Source organism: Triticum urartu, chromosome 3 (assembly GCF_003073215.2).
Source record: "Triticum urartu cultivar G1812 chromosome 3, Tu2.1, whole genome shotgun sequence".
Classification (NCBI taxonomy): domain Eukaryota; kingdom Viridiplantae; phylum Streptophyta; class Magnoliopsida; order Poales; family Poaceae; genus Triticum; species Triticum urartu.
Window position 1 is genome coordinate 71742447 of NC_053024.1, and position 21721 is coordinate 71764167.

Here is a 21721-nt window from a genome sequence, read left to right on the forward strand (position 1 = left end):
AGGAAAGAGCAACAGCACGATGCCTCCGGAAGAAATGGAAGAATATAGATCTTTGAAATGAAAGGATGGAGAAGAAGATGCCAACTTCTGCCACAAAAGAGCTTGAAAAGGCATCCTTAGGGGAAGGGTTAAACGGAGTTGTTGGAAACCAACAACGAAAAGAGTAAGCTTGTTGTGGGCTTATGGAAAACATCTCAAAACTGAGGTGAAATTCTGCCACTAACGAAAAAACAATAGATTGGATTGAGGTCAACAAGGAGATGACAACTCCTTTCGTCGAGAGGATAGGAGAAAAACTTGTATCATTGATAGACACCACAATAAGCAACATTCCTTAGGGAAGGCATTGGGTGAAATCTATACCAAGATAACTCCAAGGGAGAAAATGATGGATTTAAATATCTCATTCCTGACAACTTTTGAATCATGAAGCATGAAGGGGAAATTGTCAAGAAAGACACAACACTGCTACCTTTTGAGCACTGCGTTGGTTTTCCCCGAAGAGGAAGGGATGATGCAGCAAAGTAGCGTAAGTATTTCCCTCAGTTTTTGAGAACCAAGGTATCAATCCAGTAGGTGGCTACGCGCGAGTCCCTCATACCTGCAGAAAACAAATAAATCCTCGCAACCAACGCGAATAGGGGTTGTCAATCCCTACACGGACACATCGAATGGTTCTCCACAAGAGAGGGGGAGAAAATTGTATTGGGATCCAAAAAGAGAGAAGAAGCCATCTAGCTAATAACTATGGACCCATAGGTTTGAGGTAAACTACTCACGCTTCATCGGAGGGGCTATGGCGTTGATGTAGAAGCCCTCCGTGATCGATGCCCCCTCCGGCGGAGCTCCGGAACAGGCCCCAAGATGGGATCTCGTGGATACAGAAAGTTGCGGCGGTGGAATTAGGTTTTTGGCTCCGTATCTGATCGTTTGGGGGTACATAGGTATATATAGGAGGAAGGAGTACGTCGGTGGAGCAACAGGGGGCCCACGAGGGTGGAGGGCGCGCCTGGGGGGTGGGGGGTAGGTGCGCCCCCTACCTCGTGGCCTCCTCTTTTGTGTCTTGACGTAGGGTCCAAGTCTCCCGGGTCTTGTTCGTTAAGAAAATCACGTTCCCGAAGGTTTCATTCCGTTTGGACTCCGTTTGATATTCCTTTTCTTTGAAACCCTAAAACAGGCAAAAAAACAGCAATTCTGGGCTAGGCCTCTGGTTAATAGGTTAGTCCCAAAAATAATATAAAAGTGTAAAATAAAGCCCAATAATGTCCAAAACAGTAGATAATATAGCATGGAGCAATCAAAAATTATAGATACGTTGGAGACGTATCAAACACCATCTCAAAAGATAAGTTAGAAAGAATTACACTCCGGATTGCAAGACGAAGAATGCTTGAACTCCTCAGAAAAGATTCTTGATGAACACTTCGAGAAGGAATTAAATCCTTTATGAATCATCATGTAGAGCCTCCATGAAGAACTCCGGTAATAAAAGAATAATCAAACGAAAGGAAAGAGAAGTTGAAAACACAAGGTGAATCCTTGCAATGATTTAGATGAATCTTCGTGGTGATATAATTGAGATAGGTTGGAACTCTTGGAAAAGAAAAGATAAAGCATCTCAAACCGAGAATGTGATATGATGAACCACTCTGGAAAGCAGGAATTGAATTTACTCGATGAAACAAGAATAAGAATTACATTATGCTTATCCTTCACCAATTTAAACTGATGACAAGCAACGGATTTGGCATACTACTTATTCTCGTAGAAAGGGTTAAGATAGATATGGCGCAAACTTGAATAAGGTCCTCAATGATCCACCGGTAGAATAGAAACAACGAATAAATTGATATGATAAACGAAGGAAGAAGAATCTTGGAAGAACCACCATAAGAATTAAAAATGAACAAAGAAAAGATAAGGAAAACACCAGGAAGAATTATAAAAGAATAGAGAAACTTGAGAGATTATAAATACATGAGAACGGAGAGATCATGAACTGATTAGAGGAGATTTGAATGATGCACCGGTATGATTTGGAGAATGAGAGCTGAAAGCTGGAATGAATAATTCTGAGATGATGGGCTCCAGAGAAACAAACTGAAAATACTCCTGAATTGCTCCGGATGGGTGGATGGCATAAGGCTAGAACCATGAATCTCTAAAATAAGGCTAGAACCATGAATCTCTAAAATAACGTGTAAAATTTGGAGGAAAACTCTTCTTCAGTCTTCAAGATTTGAGAATGACGACGAGAAACACCACCATGAATTGTTGAGGTACTCCGGAAGAATCAAAAGCGAAGAGGTTGAGCCAACGATGAAAAGAATTTGACCGATCTTGGAGAAATACATATGACTGATGATAATTCATTCTTACGTCAAACTTGGAAAATAATTTGAGAGTAACTCCGGGAAAATAGAGGAGTCAGGTAAGATCCTGGGAAAAGACCTGTGGGTAAGGGCCCACTCAAAAGAAACACCGTTGAACGATTATTTGAAAAGAGAGATTGCGCCGGTTGAATTAAATGGCTTGAATGAGATACCAATCTCGAAAGAGCTTGAACGAATGCAGAGTGGAAACACGAATCTTCAAGATATCTTCAGTACTCCGGAACAATTGAATAGCAAGCAGGGAATGATTATGAGGTGCACCGGTATGGGAAAAATATTTGAAACGAGGAAAAGGGATATGATCAGCAAAGCTTGAATTGAATCCACCGGAGAAGAAAGAGAACGAATAATGATGAACTTGTAGAGAATCTTCACGAGAACCACCGGGTAAGAACATTGATTGAAAAGAATGAAGAGACTTCACATGAATAAAATGAATACTTGATTAAGAAATCTGAATCCTTGAAGAAAAGGGTGGGTGGGCGGGAAAACAAAGACAACTTGGGGGCGGATGAAACGAGCACCGTTGAGAGAACTTAGAATTGAACTTGCGGATGTTGAAATGATCGGAACCACTTGAAGAGAAAGACATCGGTTGAAAAGGATTGACATGACAATCTCGATTATCATGAAGGATTGGTATTCACATAGGAGTATGAGAACACCGCTTCAAAAAGGTATGGAATCAACACTTGACTTCGAAGCAACTCGAATACCACAATCAAAACAAAACAAAGGATGCTCCTAGGGGGATAGATTGGTAGGAAAAGACCATCGCTCGTCCCCGACCGCCACTCATAAGGAAGACAATCAATAAATAAATCATGCTCCGACTTCATCACATAACGGTTCACCATACGTGCATACTACGGGAATCACAAACTTTAACACAAGTATTCTTCAAATTCACAACTACTCAACTAGCACAACTTTAATATCACCATCTTTATATCTCAAAACAATTATCAAGCATCAAACTTCTCATAGTATTCAACACACTCTTAAGAGAATTTTATTATTCTTGAATACCTAGCATATTAGGATTTTAAGCAAATTACCATGCTATTTAAGACTCTCAAAATAATATAAGTGAAGCATGAGAGATCAATAGTTTCTATAAAACAAATCCACCACCGTGCTCTAAAAGATTGGCTTGCAAATAAGCCGGAACAAACATATGATAGATCCCATATCGTATCATGTGTCTGTTGGAAAGATATTCTAGGAGCTACTTGAATTCCCACTTATAAACTCCGAAACTTTCTGGTTATGCAATCAGGTGTTGGGGATACAGGGGAAGCATAATATCTCACCCAAAACTAGCAAATCCTACATCCAGCTGTATCCATCCTTCAACACATAACCAAGAAACCTTCGGAAATCATTTACCTCAACCTTCGAAAAGCATCCGTTATACGAGTTATGGCGATACTCCCGAACTCCCGCCCCAGTACTGGGTGGCGTCGAGGTTATCTCAACCAACAACTGCATAAAGAGATTTTCCGATGTCGGCGAAACTCAGGTATTCCAGAACTGCAACAATAAAATTGTGGACAACACCTCGGAGAGCTCAACTCCCGGGACACTGCCACAACCCCTAAATGTCAGGAGCACAAGAACAATGTTCTCGTCACAAAACCATCAGAACGATTCCAAGATACCGCAGTGATCTAAAAAATTCGTGAAAATTTGAGAAGAGAAGAGTCAATATCTACGTCAGAGGCCTCACCAGAGCGACGAAGGGACTGAGGAGTAAAGAATCCTACTCTCCGATATATAATCTATAAGACTCAAAACATTTTTCTAAGACTCAACAACGTCAGATTCGATCAAGCAGGGGCTCCTAAGTCGGGGAATGGCTCTGATAACCAACTTGTAACACCACGATGCGGGGCTATATCTCCATGTGTCGGAGCATGACTTAGAGGCAATAGCCGCATAGTAGGCATGTCGCAAGAGGGGTAATCTTTACACATCCCATGTACTGAATAAGAAAGGGATAAAGAGTTGGCTTACAAACGCCACTTCACACAATACATATATATATATCATTACATCATCCAGAATACAATCAAGGTCCGACTACGGAATCAAATAAAGAAAGACAACCCCTAATGCTAGATCCCCGATCGCCCTGACTTGGCTCCACTACTGATCAACTGGAAACGAAACAACACAATCGAACACGATCTTCATCGAGCTCCTCCTTGAGCTCGGTTGCGTCACCTGCACGGTTGTCATCGGCACCTACAACTGTTTGAAGTAATCTGTGAGTCACGGGGACTCAGCAATCTCACATCCTCGCGATCAAGACTATATAATCTTATGGGTAGGATAGGGTAGTGAGGTGGAGCTGCAGCAAGCACTAGCATATATGGTGGCTAACATACGCAAATGAGAGCGAGAAGAGAAGCAAAGCGCGGTCGTGAACTAGAAGTGATCAAGAGGTGATCCTGAAACTACTTACGTTCAAGCATAACACAAGAACCGTGTTCACTTCCCGGACTCCGCCGGAAAGAGACCATCGCGGCTACACACGCGGTTGATGCATTTTAATTAAGTCAAGTGTCAAGTTCTCTACAACCATACATTAAAAAATTCCCATCTTCCCATAACCGCGGGCATGACTTTTGAAAGTTCAAAACCCTGCAGGGGTGTCCCAACTTAGCCCATCACAAGCTCTCATGGTCAACGAAGGATATTCCTTCTCCTAGGAAGACCCGATCAGACTCGGAATCCCGGTTACAAGACATTTCGACAATGGTAAAACAAGACCAGCAAGACCGCCCGATGCGCCGACATCCTGATAGGAGCTGCACATATCTCGTTCTCAGGGCAACACCGGATGAACACTACGTACAGCTAAAACTAGCCCTCAAGTTTCCCCGAGGTGGCGCCGCAAGTGGCTCTGGTTCGGACCAACACTTAGAAGCACTGGCCCGGGGGGGTTAAAATAAAGATGACCCTTGAGTCTGCAGAACCCAAGGGAAGGTGATAGGTTGTTAGTGCAAATGTAAAACCAAGGTTGGGCCTTGCTGGAGGAGTTTTATTCAAAGCGAACTGTCAAGGGGTTCCCATAAACCCAACCGTAAGGAACGCAAAATCAAGGAACATAACACCGGTATGACGGAAACTAGGGCGGCAAGAGTGGAACAAAACACCAGGCATAAGGCCGAGCCTTCCACCCTTTACCAAGTATATAGATGCATTAATTAAACAAGAGATAATAATGATATCCCAACAATATCCATGTTCCAACATGGAACAAACTTCATCTTCACCTGCAACTAACAACGCTATAAGAGGGGCTGAGCAAAGCGGTAACATAGCCAAACAACGGTTTGCTAGGACAAGATGGGTTAGAGGCTTGACATGGCAATATGGGAGGCATGATATAGGAAGTGGTAGGTATCGTGGCATAGCAATAGAGCGAGCAACTAGTAAGCTAAGATAGAAGTGATTTCAAGGGTATGGTCATCTTGCCTGCAAAGTTCTCGGAGTTGACGTAAGCTTGGTCCTCGTAAGCGTACTCAACAGGTTCCTCGATCACGAACTCGTCTCCTGGATCTACCCAAGGCAAGAACACAAGCAAAGGAAAACAACAATCAACCACGGTGCAATGCAAAACATGGCATGATATGTGAGATGTGGTATGCAATGCATATGCGTGCTCCGGAAGGAAAAGATTGAACCAGGCATCAACTTGGCAATCCAAGAGTGCCGCTGGAAAGATGAGTTGATTTCGGTCGAAATCGATATAAAGATCACCGGAATCGGATGCACGGGTTTGCAAATGGCAAGCAAAATAAATGAACAATTCTGCGATTAAACAGCACGATGCCATCTAGAATGCACAAGAAACTAAGCTACTACACTCTACATAACAACAAAGCACATGGCAGTGATATACTCAAGATGCTTGACAGATGAACACTGAGCCTACGGCTAAATCACACAAGAGGCAGGTTCAAACAAGCATGGCAAAAGTGCAAAAGATAACATCATCACAGACTAGTGAGAAAATTTAACATGTCAGGAATTAACACCAGGAAGCATGTTTAGAGCAAGATAACAACATGCTACAAGGATCCAGATCATAGCAATACAAGGCATGACATGAATCTACTCAAAGCATATAACAAAAGTCCCTTACTGACCATAAGGTCAAAAAGGATCAGAATATATTGATGGCACCCATGTAAACATAGCAAGTTTCGTTAACAGATTCAGACTAGAAGAAAAACTGACATGGCAATAAACAGAATTATGAAGACATGTTTTGCGAGCTTGATGCACTCAACAAAGGTTATTGGCATGCAAAACTAAGCATATTTACAGCAAGAAGACATGTTCAAGAAGCTATCCATGGCAAGAACAATCTCATAGGCATGCATGGATCAACTACAACAACCTTAGCAAAATTGATTAACATGTAAACAATCTGCCAGGAACATTTTATAGCAAAAGTAGAGCAAGATTGAGTCATGTCAGGGCACTCCATAAATGCAAATAGGGGCATGGATGGATAGAGCGTAACCATATGTCAAAATCATCCTTAATGAACATACCTCAAAAGAAGCATGGATCTCTATGTAAAACATGAATACAATGGCCATTAAAATAACAGCAGGGAAAGACTTGGTGAAATTTAAGTCCTGAAATCAGCAACATCATGAGAGCTACTTTTGCATGCATGTGCTAGTCACCACATTGATCAAAAAATACATGGCATTACACCCCTGTAAAGATGGCATGATAGCCCCAACCACATGTAAGAGCTCATGCCCATATGGAGCACACATAATCATGGCAAAAATGACAAATGCTCATAAGCTGATAAGAAACAGGAATTAACATTTTATAGCACTCTTGCATCAATAATTTGGGCATCAAGATAAGACTCAAACAAGCATGGAGTGGAACAAAATGAAGAGCACAACATATGAACATTTTGATATCTCATGCATGCAAAACGGATCTACGGATGAGAAGTTATGGCATGATGAATAGTGCTTGAAATTATTGGAAGACTGAAAAGACTTGGAGAAAAAGAGGGGGGGTTTAGACCTCAGATCTTAGGTTGACTCAGGGGCACGCAGATCGAGGATGACCGGAGCGGGCTCGCCGGAGAGGAGGGAGACGACGACGACCGATCTGGAGAGGGGGAGGAGGTGGCCGGAGCTCACTGCCGGCGACGAGGAGCAGAGGAGGCGGAGGGGCGGCTGCGGACGGAGCGGCGGCGGTGCCCCGCGGCGGCGGCCGGCGCAGTCGACGGAGAGGCGCGGCGCAGGGCGGCGAAGGCGGCGCCGGCGGACGCGGGACGGAGAAGAACTCCAGTGGCGGCGCGAGATCGGCGGCGGAGAGGCGCGGGCGCGCGGCGGTTCGGGCCGAGCGGGCGGCTGCGGGCCCCGCGGGCCGGGCGGCGGGGCGTGGTGGCGGAGGCCACGTGGCCGGCGCTGAGAGGCTGGGAGCGGCGGCGCGGTTACGTCCGGTCCGGGACGGACATGTCCGCGGGCGAGAGAGGAAAGATCTAGGGTTTCATCCGGGATTTCGGGGGAAGATGTTTTTATAGGTAGAGGGAGCTAGGAGAGTCAAATGAGGTGCGGTTTTCGGCCATGCGATCATGATCGAACGGCCGAGAGGATGTAGGGGGTTTGGAAGGGTTTTGGGCCACTTTGGAGGGGTGTTGGGCTGCAACACACACGAGGCCTTTACAGTTCCTCAGTTAACCGTTGGAGTATCAAACGGACTCCAAATGGCACGAAACTTGACAGGCGGTCTACCGGTGGCGTACCAAGGCCGCATGGCAAATCTCGGTCCATTCCGAGAAAATTTAACACCCGCTCACAAAAAAGACAAAAGGGGGCGCCGGAGGACATAAGAGTGTCGGAATGCAAAACAGACAACGGGGAAAATGCTCGGATGCATGAGACGAACACGTATGCAAATGCGATGCACATGATGACATGATATGAAATGCATGACACGCAAATAAATGACAAGGCAATAACAACGAATAACTGGAAGACACCTGGCGCAACGGTCTCGGGGCGTTACAGTAAGCCGCCGCATCAAATAACGAAGCCGTCGTGCACACAACCGACGGCGAACGACTCTAAGTTAACCCTAGAAAGAAGAAACCCACATTAGCCCGCGTGATCACTGTGTATATCACGACGAGCAGCACTACCAGAACAAGATGTGCGATGACCTGGACCGCCGGAAAGCTAGGTTACCCGCCCCGCTAGGTTAACCACTACGACGATAACAGCGGCAGGATGCTGCCGCGAGCGAGACAAATATGGGGAAACGGGATGCGGTGCCTGCGAGCGCTGGAGGTTCACGACGGTGCCGCGCGCGCTCTCGGACGAGATCACTGCCGTCGATATTTCTACAGAACCTCAACAGAATGATGGAAGAGCTGCGTGAATGATGGAGCTGCGTGATTGGATGTATCGGCCGTCGGCAGGTCCATACCTGGTCGTGGGGTCGTGTCATCTTTTTTTTCGAGATGTCAACCGTATACAGACGTATGGGTTATACGGGTTATACGGGGCTTGGATATGGGCAGCGGCAGGCCGGAGAAAAAATATATGAACGGGGGTCAAGATACCCCTAGGAAATTTGAGTTAGGGGGGTGAACCGGAGCAAGGCTCCTGTCTATCGGGCATGAACCCTGTTCTGTGACGTTTCAAGCAGGGTGTTTTGGCCCCGCTTTCCAGGCTTGTTCTCTGAATATGAAACCACAAGTCCAAGTGAGCACGCGCAGAGGAAAACGATTGCATGCATATCCAATCGCATCACTTGTGCAACTACGTACGTACGTGCTTGGGCCGTCTATACCGTGAACCGCAATGCACGTCAGACAAAGTGAACGCGAGCTTCTCCCGTGATGCATTCACACGCCTCAAACTGGCCAATGGCTATTTAAGCTCGATCTTCTCCCACATCGATCTGCACCATGGCAGCTTACTACTACTAGCTGTCTAAGCTAGAGATCAGCTACCAGCTGATTGTGGACGCCAGCTACGTAGCTCACAAGTTGCAAAATGGCTTCTCTCACGAGTAGTCCATGGCTTCATCTCCTGCTGCTTCTCGTGGCCATGGGCGGCACGTTCACGGCCGCCGGTGGCAGCGGGAACCCCACCGCCGGGTTCCAGAAGGTGCAGCTCACCGACGGCGATTTCCAGGTGCAGAGCCCGTACAACGTGCCGGAGAGCCAGCGGTTCCAGTACCGCAACGGTGTGCGGACGTTCTGGGTGCACCGAAATGACAAGCCCTTCAACACCGTCACCCACACCAACCCGCGCTCTGAAGTCAAGCTCCGGGTAAGTACATAGCAGCACATTGTTGAGATTCCTCCTGCCATGGAGTCACATAATATATGATCTATGCTCTTCCAGGGCCACGACTACTCGTCGGGGGTGTGGCAATTCGAGGGCTATGGCTACGTGCCGTCGGGGACCTCCGGCGTGTCGGTGATGCAGATCCACAACGAGGAGGGCGCCGCGCACTCGACGGTGTTGATGTTGCACGTCTACGACGGCGTCCTTCGGTTCTACAGCGGGGCGGCCATCGAGCCCGACATCTACGACCGGTGGTTCCGCCTCAACGTGATGCACGACGTCGGCGCGTCCACGGTGGCCGTGTACGTCGACGGCGAGCGAAAGTTCAGCACCAGCGTGACCCCCAGCGAGTCCTACTACTTCAAGTTTGGGGTGTACATGCAGCACCATGACCAATCCAGCTGCATGGAGTCACGATGGACCAACGTCACGCTCTATACTAAGCACTAGGCGGTAGATAGCCATGTGTGTTGGTAATGCGTACTAGCATGCCGTATATGTTTACACCACCCTATGTATTACATTATTACCACCAGAAGTTGAATAAAGGTTGTTGCTTGGAGTAGTACACGCACATGTGACCCCTAACATGCCCGTGACTTCTTTCTCAGAATTATTTTATAAATATATACATATTTATGTAGTGATTAGTAAGATGAATTTTAAGTACCGTTAAAAGGAGTAGATAATATAACGATCATTTTTCCGTTAGGGTAAACCACCGAACACTCCTGCTCGAGCCCTGGAGCAAAGAAAAAGGGCGATGTTATGAGTAATTCGTCCTTTACTTGCCGGGCACTTTCCTCTTCTCTCCATCCGATAACCGAAACACGCGTACTAATCATGCTTCTTTGATTCCCTCTTGTCTCGCAAAACTATAGTGTGTTGACCTATCACGTGATCAAGTTCCTAGAGATGGGTAGCGGACTTCTGTCGATGCTCTTCGCGAAGGAGAAGGTGCCGGGATGTGGCGGCAACGAGTTCGACTTGATTTAGAAAGAAAATTGTGAATACACATACACATGTGTACTATGTATTTATAAAATTTTACGCAACCTCTGTAACTTAACATAAGACGTTTATTAAGTTAGAGAGGAAGTAATACTTTTCACATGTGGCATACAAAACAATATCTATTTCAAATGGGCCAGAAAAGTTGTTGGGCTGACTTTTATCCGTGTAGCCTACAAATCACAATATTTTCAAACAAATTTTCACAGGCATTACTGCACACATATTAGTTTTCACAAGAATTTTTTTAGAAAAATATTTAAATATGAATTTTGTTATTATTTTAAATACCAAGCTCCATGAAGCAATACGCCTGCACACCTGGTGAGGGCCATACGCCGACGTTCCTATTCCTAGTGAGAGGCACAATGTATCTCCTAAGTTTTCTAAGCTTCGGCTTGGCGGCATGGTGGGCGAGTGGCACCCTGCAGTGGGTTTGTTGGCGTTGTTCCGTCCCTGATGGCCTCGGGCCTGCATTCTCCGATGTCCGTGGCTTGCGGGGCCTCTGCCGGCGCAGCTCCGGCCCCAACGACCAAGTAGATGCATTCTCCTCCAGCTTACTTTGCCCATCAGTATCCTGTCTGCTACGACCCCATCAGCTTGGATCTGTGTTCCTCCGGTTCCTAGCTTGTCGGTGTTGCCGGTTGCCAATGATTGCCTTGTGCAGGTTTCTCTCCGCCTCATCGCGTCCCCAACGCCGTATACCTCCACGCCTCGCCTTGGGCTAGATCCAATGCTCGTGTGTCCGATGGCGCTCAGTGCCCCCTCCAGCGACAGGTGCAGCCCCACCAACTCTCTTCTTGACGTGGCAGTTTCGGCCGATGTTTGACTTCCTCATCATAGAGTCCATATTCGGTGGCCATGGGATTGCTTAGACTCAGTCCAAGGAGAAATCCTTGCTTAGCTAGCCGATGCCGGCAGCAGCGTCACTCACGAGTGTTGTTTTCTCTTATTGAAGGTGCGGCCATGGCCTCCATCGATGCCCCTCTTCGAGCTCAGAGGAACCCTAGGTCCGGTTCTCCGGATCGGATGGAGACGGCGTCTCGGCATCATTCTCGTTCACGAAGGCGCTATCTTCTTCGCTTGCGGTGTCCTTGGTGGCGACTTTGCCGATGTTGGATCCATTGCTTGTTCGGTCTACCTCTCTAGATGGGTCTTGGTGGGTTTAGCTGTGTGTATCCTCTATTCCGGGCCAGCACCCAGGAAATGCACGCTCGGGGTGCATCGAGGCCTTGGGAGGCGCACATTGTCCCGTTTGTATGTGAGTGGTTCGCGGCTTGAGGTGTTTGGGACTACTTGAAGCATCTGTAACCGGAGTTCTCATATCATTATCAAATGTTCGGGCAGCCTCCCTGATCACAGTCTGGCTTTTTTGTCACCTAACCGGACATCTTAAACCGGGTGTTTCTATACATCGCTTGCGAGCGGTAGCACATGTGTCGCTTGCACGCCATCTTAAACAGGCCTGGCCCATCCGAGGGAGCAAGCGCCTGCGAACAAGCGTTGTGGCACGAGTGAGTAAGCACCAACTAGCGTGTTTGTTTTTCTTTCTTTAGTCTCAAAAAATGTTTTCTTAATGGCCACAAATTCAAATTCTGATAATTTCTGGAAACGAGAAAATTCTATAAAAATACCCGAATATGTTTGGAAATGTGACAATTACATGAAATTCCTCAAACATTTTCTGAAAATAAGACCAAATTTGGTAAATAGGAACATTTTTTGGAATCCTAAACAAAAACTTTGAATTCAAAAAACCCTCAAATTCAAATTCTATTTTTTGGATAATAGAACAAATTTTCAAATATGGTGAGCACTTTTACCAAGGACATACTCAAAAATTATTTAATATATGATGAACATCATATATATGTAATGAACATTTTTAAATATACAGTGATGTCTTTTACAAAATACACAGTGAACATTTTTTTAATATACGATGGGTATTCTAATTGTACGCACTGAATTATTTTCTAGTATACGGTGAACAATTTTCAGTTACACGTTTTTTGATATACGGTGAACATTTTTTGAAATTCACGAGCAATTTTTGACATCCCAATTTTTGTTTTAAAAATGTTAAGTATTTTTTAAAATTTGTGAACATTTCTTGAAATTGTGAAAATTAAATAAATTCCAAACATGTTTTGAGAAAACACAAATACATTTTTCAAAATGTGAACATTTCAAAAAATGCTAATAATTTTCTAAATTTTGAACATTTTAATTTTTTTATGAAATTTAAATACTGAGAAGAAAAAAGAAACAGAAAAACCAAAAGGATGAAAACCTGAAAAGGAAACAAAAAACCAGTAAAAAATAGTGATGAGTTTAAAAGAAAGAGAAAGAAAGGAAAAAAAAACATAGGGAAGAAAAGAAACATCTGGAAGCTTCCCCAAAATGTTGGGTATCCTTCCGCTTGGTGGGCCAGGCCAATCGGCGCCATAACGCTCACAAAGAGTGACATATATCATTTGCGTCTTAAACCGACCCATACATCCAGGTTGCCCCGCACCCTCAAATATCCATTCCATATGTGAGACGGATATGATGACACTTGGATGCGTCCATTACGTCGAATTTGGTTCATGTTGGCCCATCCTGACCCCACAAATATGTGTCTCTATCGATCCCTGACAAAACATAGCCACTTTACTTCACTCCAGTCTATGCCGATGCGTCTACAAACTTCTCTCCGACAATCTCCGACGCGACGGAAAGCGGATCGGACTCCGAAAATTCCAGATCTGTCGTCTCGGACCTCGTAGAAACTAGTACTACGATGCAAGAATGTCCCAGCATGGGCGTACTGCGATGTACACTGTCTATCCGTTTCTGCTCCGGTGCTCCCCCCGGGCTGAACGCGAGGGGAAAAACACAAGGACGGCCAGGATGAACCAAAAACGATTCATCACGAGGCGCACGATCGTCTTTATTGCGCCCGCGTATAGCCATCGAGGAGCCCTGGGAGGCCCGTACGGGCCCGGTTAGATCGTATGTCCGGCCCTATACGTATTTGTATATGGCATGCGTTTCGTTTTCGCGTGCAGTCGTCCGCGTCCGTGTGGCAGCACGTGTCCATGGCAACAAGCCAAAACTGTCCCATCATATAAATGTGGACGGCAACTACCTCCGGCCTCATCGCCCACCATTTCCCCCCGCCACATCGTCTCGCTCTCCACTCCCTCTCCTCTCCCACCTTGTCGTCTCTCTTTCCCCAATCGCATCCTCTCTATCACCTCCATTGCCATGGAGGACGCTGATAACCCACAAGTATAGGGGATCGTGACAGCTTTCGAGGGTAGAGTATTCAACCCAAATTTATTGATTCGACACAAGGGGAGCCAAAGAATATTCTCAAGTATTAGCAGCTGAGTTGTCAATTCAACCACACCTGGAAACTTAGTATCTGCAGCAAAGTGTTTAGTAGCAAAGTAATATGATAGTGGTGGTAGCGGCAACAAAAGTAAAGACAGCAAAGGTAATGTTTTTGGTATTTTGTAGTGATTGTAATAGTAGCAGCGGGAAAGTAAATAAGCGTAAACTAGTATATAGAAAACTCGTAGGCACCGGATCAGTGATGGATAATTATGCCGGATGCGGTTCATCATGTAATAGTCATAATATAGGGTGACACAGAACTAGCTCCAATTCATCAATGTAATGTAGGCATGTATTCCGTATATAGTCTGTAACACCCCGGATGTAACTTTCCCTATTTGTACTCCAACTCTTGCCGTTTCCGGCGTTAAGTTATATTTATTTCTCGAGTTCGGGTCTTTGTCTTCGTGTGTTGTTTTCGTTGTCATGCATCTCATATCATGTCATCATGTGCATTGCATTTGCATACGTGTTCATCTCATGCATTCGAGCATTTTTCCCGTTGTCCGTTTTGCATTCCGGCGCTCCGTTCTCCTCCGGTGGCCATTTCTAGCTTTCTTTCGTGTGTGGGGATTAAACATCTCCGGATTGGACCGAGACTTGCCAAGCGGCCTTGGTTTACTACCGGTAGACCGCCTGTCAAGTTTCGTATTATTTGGACTTCGTTTGATACTCCAACGGTTAACCGAGGGACTGAAAAGGCCTCGTGTGTTGCAGCCCAACACCCCTCCAATTTGGCCCAAAACCCACCAAACTCTGCTCCATGTCCTAGAGCGTTCGATCATGATCGCGTGGCCAAAAACCGCACCTCATTTGGACTCTCCTAGCTCCACTTATGCCTATAAATAGACCCCCCGTTTTTCGGATCTCATTCCCCCACGAAACCCTAAAAATCGCTCGCGCCGGCCGGACATTTTCCGACCCGGCCGGACACGTCCGCCCTCCACATCGCTCCGACCAATCAGAGCGCGCCACCTCAGCACCGCCGCCGCGCCCGGCCAACCGCACGCCGCCACCTCATCCGCGCCGCCGTCTCTCTCTCTCCGCGGCCCGCCCGGGCCCAGATCTGGCCCGCGGAGCCCGGTCGCCGCCGCCAGCTGCCCGGCTCTCCTCCCGCCCGAGCCGCGGCGCCCTCCCCGCCGCCTGGCTGCCGCGCCGCCCGACCGGCCTCGCCGCCCGCCGCCGCCTACCGCTGCCGGCGCCGCCTCACCGCCACGCCGCCCGCGCCCGGCCGCCCCTCGCCGCCGGCGCCGCCCCGTCCAAGCCCGCCGCCGTCCTCGGGAGCCGCGCCAAGGCCGGCTTCTTCCTCTCCTTCCCCGGCAACGACGAACTCCGGCGACCAAGTTCCGGCCAGCTACAGTGTTCTGGCGTTCCTCGGATTGCGTGCCAGATCCAGATCTGAGAAAAATATCTCCTCACGGTTGACTTTTCCCTCCAAACCCTAATTTTTTATGCCTACTTTGACCGGTCGTATCTCCGCATCCGTAGCTCTGATTTGGACATATAGTATATCAAAATGTTCGCCTCGACGAGTACATCATTTCATTCCATTGCATCATTTTCATTTGAGTTCATATTGATGCCCAAAATGCTGTTAGAAGGAGGCTTCGTGAGTTAATTGTCAGATCTGCTAGTTCATCTTAGACTTTTGTCATTTTTGCCATGATTATTGTGTGCATGATATGCCTGTGAGTCCTTCATATGTTTTGTTAAGGGTTTTGTCTTCTTTCCATAGGTGCAACCCATGCATTTTTAGTATGTGTGTGATGACTTGTGCAAGCTCGCAAAGTGAGGCACCCGGTAAATCTGTTTTCAGGGACTTAGTTGTTTTCACTAAGTCTGGGATTATTTAGTTCATGATGCCATATGTTCGGCTTGTTTCCTAGTGATCCGTGCCTCTTTTGAGGATGATCAGTAAAGGAGTTTTGTTAATCATGTTATGCTCTATCTATCCATGTCTTTACTTGCAATTATGGAGCAACCTAGCTTGAGTCAATCGAGCTCTACTTTTGCTTCGTTGTGAATCTGGGCAGATCGTCAACTCGTTTGCGATTTTGCCGATGTTATTGTAGTTGATCCGTGCATGCTATGCCATTGTTCTTGCCATGTATAGCTAGCATTTTGTGCCTTCTTTATGGATGTATGCTTGTCTTTCCATGACTTGCACCGTAGTGAGTGCATCGAGCTCGTTTACTTGCCTTCGTGAGTTAAATTTCAGCATGTCTCAGTTTTCACCAAGTCTGAAAACTGATTGTGTTTTAGCTATGTTCGTGTGCCCGTTAGTATATTTTGTGCACCCTTTTGGCCTCAGGTCACTTTGGGTCTTTTGTTAAGCTTGTTGAGTAGCTCCATGCCATGTTCTTACTTGTCTTAATCAGGTCATGTATCATGTTGTTTTGCTGCTCCGAAGAGGGCTTCGTGATCTGAAATTTCAGACAAGTGTTAATTTCACTAAGTCTGGAATCTATTTTGCATTTGCGTTTTTGCCATGCTTGTTTGAACCTCCCAATGGATGAATTGGCCGTAGCTCAGTTCTAGACTTTTGTTAAACATCTTATGTGCATCCCTTCCATGTATTTTATTGTCATGTTTGGTGGCTGTAGCATGTTCATTTCATTGCATTTAGATGCCTACTTGATGTAAATCGTAGACCGGAGTCATTTTTTTGAAACGCTTGCCATTTCCAAACCGTAACTCCGATTCCGATGATCTTTATATCGTTTTCAAGAGATTTCATTTCATCTTTCCAGTGGCACCCTTGGAATTCCAAGTTGAGGCCAGGTTCATGCATTTCCTATCATATCTTGCATTTTGCATCCCGCATCGCATCCCGCATAGCATATCATCATTTCATCTTATTGCTTGGTCTTGCACGTGGTTGATTGTATCATTGTTGCTTGTTTGTCTTGTTTGGGTAGAGCCGGGAGACGAGTTCGCTACCGAGGAGCCCGTTGAGTTTGCTTGTGAGGATCCAGTCAACTCTGACAACTGTGCAGGCAAGATGATCATACCCTCGAAATCACTACTATCTTTGCTATGCTAGTTTGCTCGCTCTTGCTATGCCAATGCTACGATGCCTACATTTTGCTTGTCAGCCTCCCAATTGCCATGTTGAAACTCTAACCCACCATGTCCTAGCAAACCGTTGATTGGCTATGTTACCGCTTTGCTCAGCCCCTCTTATAGCGTTGCTAGTTGCAGGTGAAGATTGGAGGCCGTTCCTTGTTGGAACATCATTTATTTACTTGTTGGGATATCATTATATTGCTATGTTATCTTAATGCATCTATATACTTGGTAAAGGGTGGAAGGCTCGGCCTCTCGCCTAGTGTTTTGTTCCACTCTTGCCGCCCCAGTTTCCGTCATATCGGTGTTATGTTCCCGGATTTTGCGTTCCTTACGCGGTTGGGTTATAATGGGAACCCCTTGATATTTCGCCTTGATTAATGCTTGTCCAGCAATGCCCAACCTTGGTTTTACCATTTGCCACCTAGCCTTTTCTTTCCCTTGGGTTCTGCAGACTCAAGGGTCATCTTATTTTAACCCGCCCCCCCGGGCCAGTGCTCCTCTGAGTGTTGGTCCAAACCGTCAGCCGCCGGTGGCTACCAGGGGCAACTCTGGGCTGGCCTACCCGACGTCTTGCTCATCTGAGTGTGCCCTGAGAAAGAGATATGTGCAGCTCCTATCGGGATTTGTCGGCACGTTCAGGCGGTGTTGCTGGTCTTGTTTTAACCTGTCGAAGTGTCTTGAGTTACCGAGATACCGAGTCTGATCGGAACGTCTTGGGAGGAGGTCTATTCCTTCGTTGACCGTGAGAGCTTGTCATGGGCTAAGTTGGGACTCCCCTGCAGGGATTGAACTTTCGAAAGCCGTGCCCGCGGTTATGGGCAGATGGTAATTTGTTAATGTCCGGTTGTAGATAACTTGAACCTTAATTAATTAAAATGAATCAACTGTGTGTGTTACCGTGATGGCCTCTTCTCGGCGGAGTCCGGGAAGTGGACACGGTGTTGGAGTGATGCTTGCGCAGGTTGTTCCTCTAGATTCTCGCTCGTGCCTTGCCTCCTCTTCTCGCTCTCTTTTGCGTATAAGTTAGCCACCATATATGCTAGTCGCTTGCTGCAGCTCCACATATATTTGTCTTATCCTTCCTATAAGCTTAAATAGTCTTGATCGCGAGGGTGCGAGATTGTTGAGTCCCTGTGGCTCACAGATACTATAACTCCAGATGCAGGTCCAGGTGATTCCGCTCCAGGTGACGAGTACGAGCTCAAGTGGGAGTTCGATGAGGACTCTCAGCGTTACTACGTGTCTTTTCCTGATGATCAGTAGTGGTGCCTAGTTGGGGTTCGATTCAGGGCCTTGTCGCATGTTGGGTTCTTTTCTATTTTGGCGCCGTAGTCGGGCCATGAGTGTTTTGGATGATGTAATGTTATTTATGTTCTTGATTGACGTGGCGAGTGTAAGCCAACTATGTTCTCCCCCTTTTATTATATATTACATGGAATGTTGTAATGATTGCCTGACTTGCGACATTGCTTTCAATGCGGTTATGTCTCTAAGTCGTGCCTCGACACGTGGGAGCTATAGCCGCATCGAGGGCGTTACATAGTCATACGTGCTTATGGAAAAGAACTTGCATGACATCTTTTGTCCTACCCTCCCGTGGCAGCAGGGTCCTATTGGAAACTAAGATATATTAAGGTCTCCTTTTAACAGAGAACCGGAACAAAGCATTAGCACATAGTGAATACATGAACTCCTCAAACTATGGTCATCACCGGGAGTCACTACAAAAAAATACACTTCCGTGATGATACGTGTTTGTCACAGTAGGTCGCTTTTTTGTCATGCATGTACATCCATGACAAATTTATGATAGAATCAAGATAGTCATACCTGTGCTGTCGTAGAAGTGTTCCATGACATTACCAAAATTATCATCACGGAAGTGTCCACTTCCATGACGATAAATCACGCGTCACAGAAGTGCTTTCGTCAAGGGTGACCGAGACGTGGCATCCACCATAACGGAACGCCGTTAAGCTATCGGGTCGGGTTTTGGATCCGATAACCCATTAACAGCCCCGACCAATGGGAAATTTCCACGTGTAAAATTCTTATTGGCTGGACGAAACACATGTCAGCTTGTCAGTGGGTCAGATAGGTGCCTATGATACGTCGACATGTGGCACGGCCCAACAGAGGGCCATCCCTGTGTAAAGGCCGGCCCGTTTGACTTGGTGAAAAGCTGGCGGCCCGGCCCATGGAAAGCCTGTTAACGGCCTGTTCGAATATAGCTCATTTACAGCCCGCTAACCCAAGGCCCGTTACGCCCTATCCGAATTAGGCCCAGTAGCGTCATCTGGGCCATCCAATATGATTCCAGCCCGTTTTCACTTCTGGCCCATGTATGGCCCATGAGGTCTTTCGGCCCATATGAGGCCCTATGTAACTCTTGGCCTATTAACAGCCCGTGGTGAAACTGGCCCGTAATGAAAAGTGTATCACTTTACACCCGCTAACGGCCCGTGGTGGAACTGGCCCGTGATGAACAGTATATCACTTTATACCCATTAACGGCCCGTTATACCGTTGGGCCGTTTCCAGCCCATGTTATCTTCCGGCCTTCTTCAGAGCCCATTTATTCTTGGGCTCATTTCCAGCATTCGTTTACTTACGGCCCGTTACTGTCATTTTCTGCTTGTGGGCCAAATTCAGCCCGTGGTTACAGTAGGCCCGTTTGTGGTCCGTTAATATGTTGGGCCGTTTTCATAGCGTCGTCAAATATGGCCTATTAACGATGGCCCGTTATGGTCGGCCCATGAACGGACGATTCCAACTCTAGCCCGTTTACGGCCAGAATGCGGTCTGTTCGGCCCATGTTTGGCCAATCGATCATACGGCCCGTAGAAGGCCCATTGATGATACAGCCCGTAGAAGGCCCATTGATGATACGGCCCGTAGAAGGCCCATTGTTTCTACGGCCCGTAGAAGGCCCACTGCTTCTACGGCCCATAGAAGGCCCACTGTTTATACGGCCCGTAGAAGGCCCATAGTTTCTACGGCCCGTAGGAGGCCAAGTGTCACTACAGTAAATATTAGCCCATGGTTATTGTGGCCTAGTTTTAAAAAATAGGTTATTGTAGCCACTAGCAAACCGCAGAAAAAGAACTGCACTGACTACAAGCAAACAAATAAACAAGACAACAAGGAAATAAATAAGCAAGCAACTTACACTAGGCTATCACGGCTATTACACATATTACATCCACTGGGCATCAAAGTGCGCCACCAGTGCAAATATAGGGAACACAACAGCATATAAACACCGCAGCAAAACAAGTCCAGAACTGAAACCGCTTCAGAAGAGTTCAAGAAACAATATCCTGGGTACCCATAATGCTGGCAAGATGCTTAGCAAGCTTATTAACTTTCTCTTGTTTGGCGCTTAAGTCCTCCAGCGCTTGTTGTTGCACCAGAAAGTATGCATCTGAATTCTGCAGGGACTTCCTCAGTCCTTCGGCTTCCTGTCGCATAACATCTGATCGATGTCTTTTAACTTGAAGGTGAGACTCAAGAAGCCGAACTGATTCAGGCAACGAGTTCGAAGAGCTGGTGCCAACAGTGGTAGCCAGTAACTTTAACACTACATCAAGACAGGACTTTGGGGTTGTCTTAGTGTCTTCAATATAGTTTTTATCAGCTTTCTTGGAGACCAACAGGGATGTCTCACTATCTTGAACCTTATCTGCATTACTTCCTTTACCATTGCATAACAGGGTACTCTTCTCCAATATTTTATCCGCGTTCTAAAAGAGAAACAAACAAACACATCTCAGGTTTACCAGTTCAGTAGTAAGGTGGACAGGATAACAACATGAAACAAACATATATATATGTAGTATGGTCAATGTATGGTCTATATCATTCTAGTTTATGTTGCCAAATCAAGATAGATACAGTTCGAATCATATCTATTTAAGACAAAGCAGCATAGACAGAATATAAGTGTGGGAAACTACACAGCAATAACAACACTTGTAATGTGCATGGCATGAGAACATAATTGTTTATTCAATTGAAACTGAAATCAACATAGAGCAAGTTACAACAGCAAACAGCCAAACACGTTGAAGAAACAGGTTTAAAACATACCTATTGCGCCATTGGAGTTTCAATTGCATCCTTCAAATTTGAAATTAGTTGGTATCAGTAAATAGAGTGATGCAAGAGCAAAGTAGTATGAACCATAGCTACGGAACCTGACCTGAGAACAATTTTTCTTCTGCTTTAAGCGTTGACTTCGGGTTCGGAGTGGTGGTCCTCGTGATTTGGGCACTGCAGTTGCCTTACTAACTGCTCGTGTTTGGGTGCTCTGTGGTGGAGACGGTGCTGTGTCAACGGGAACTGGGTGTCTATCTACTGGGGTTGGGGTTAGAAGGGGTGTAGCTAGTTCTCTGTCCAACTGGGTAGGGGTATAATCTGCATGAGTGTAGGTTATGTGTGGTGGGGCTAGTTCTTGGGCAAGTACAACCGTGGTTCTACCTGCATCGATAGGTAGCACGATCTTTTCTGAAGACTGTG

At 46.3% G+C, this 21721-nt stretch overlaps 1 protein-coding gene and 1 pseudogene across 1 annotated transcript; one reads left to right on the top strand and one right to left on the bottom strand.

The window, feature by feature from the left end:
* Positions 1-448: 448 nt before the first annotated feature.
* The window catches only part of LOC125546673, a 76339-nt pseudogene continuing 55066 nt past the window's right edge, over positions 449-21721 (bottom strand).
* On the top strand, positions 9367-10313 carry LOC125547998 (citrate-binding protein-like). The gene is made up of 2 exons (XM_048711714.1): positions 9367-9721; positions 9797-10313. The coding sequence occupies exons 1-2, from the start codon at positions 9443-9445 to the stop codon at positions 10187-10189; spliced, it is 672 nt and encodes a 223-aa protein (XP_048567671.1). The 5' UTR covers positions 9367-9442; the 3' UTR covers positions 10190-10313.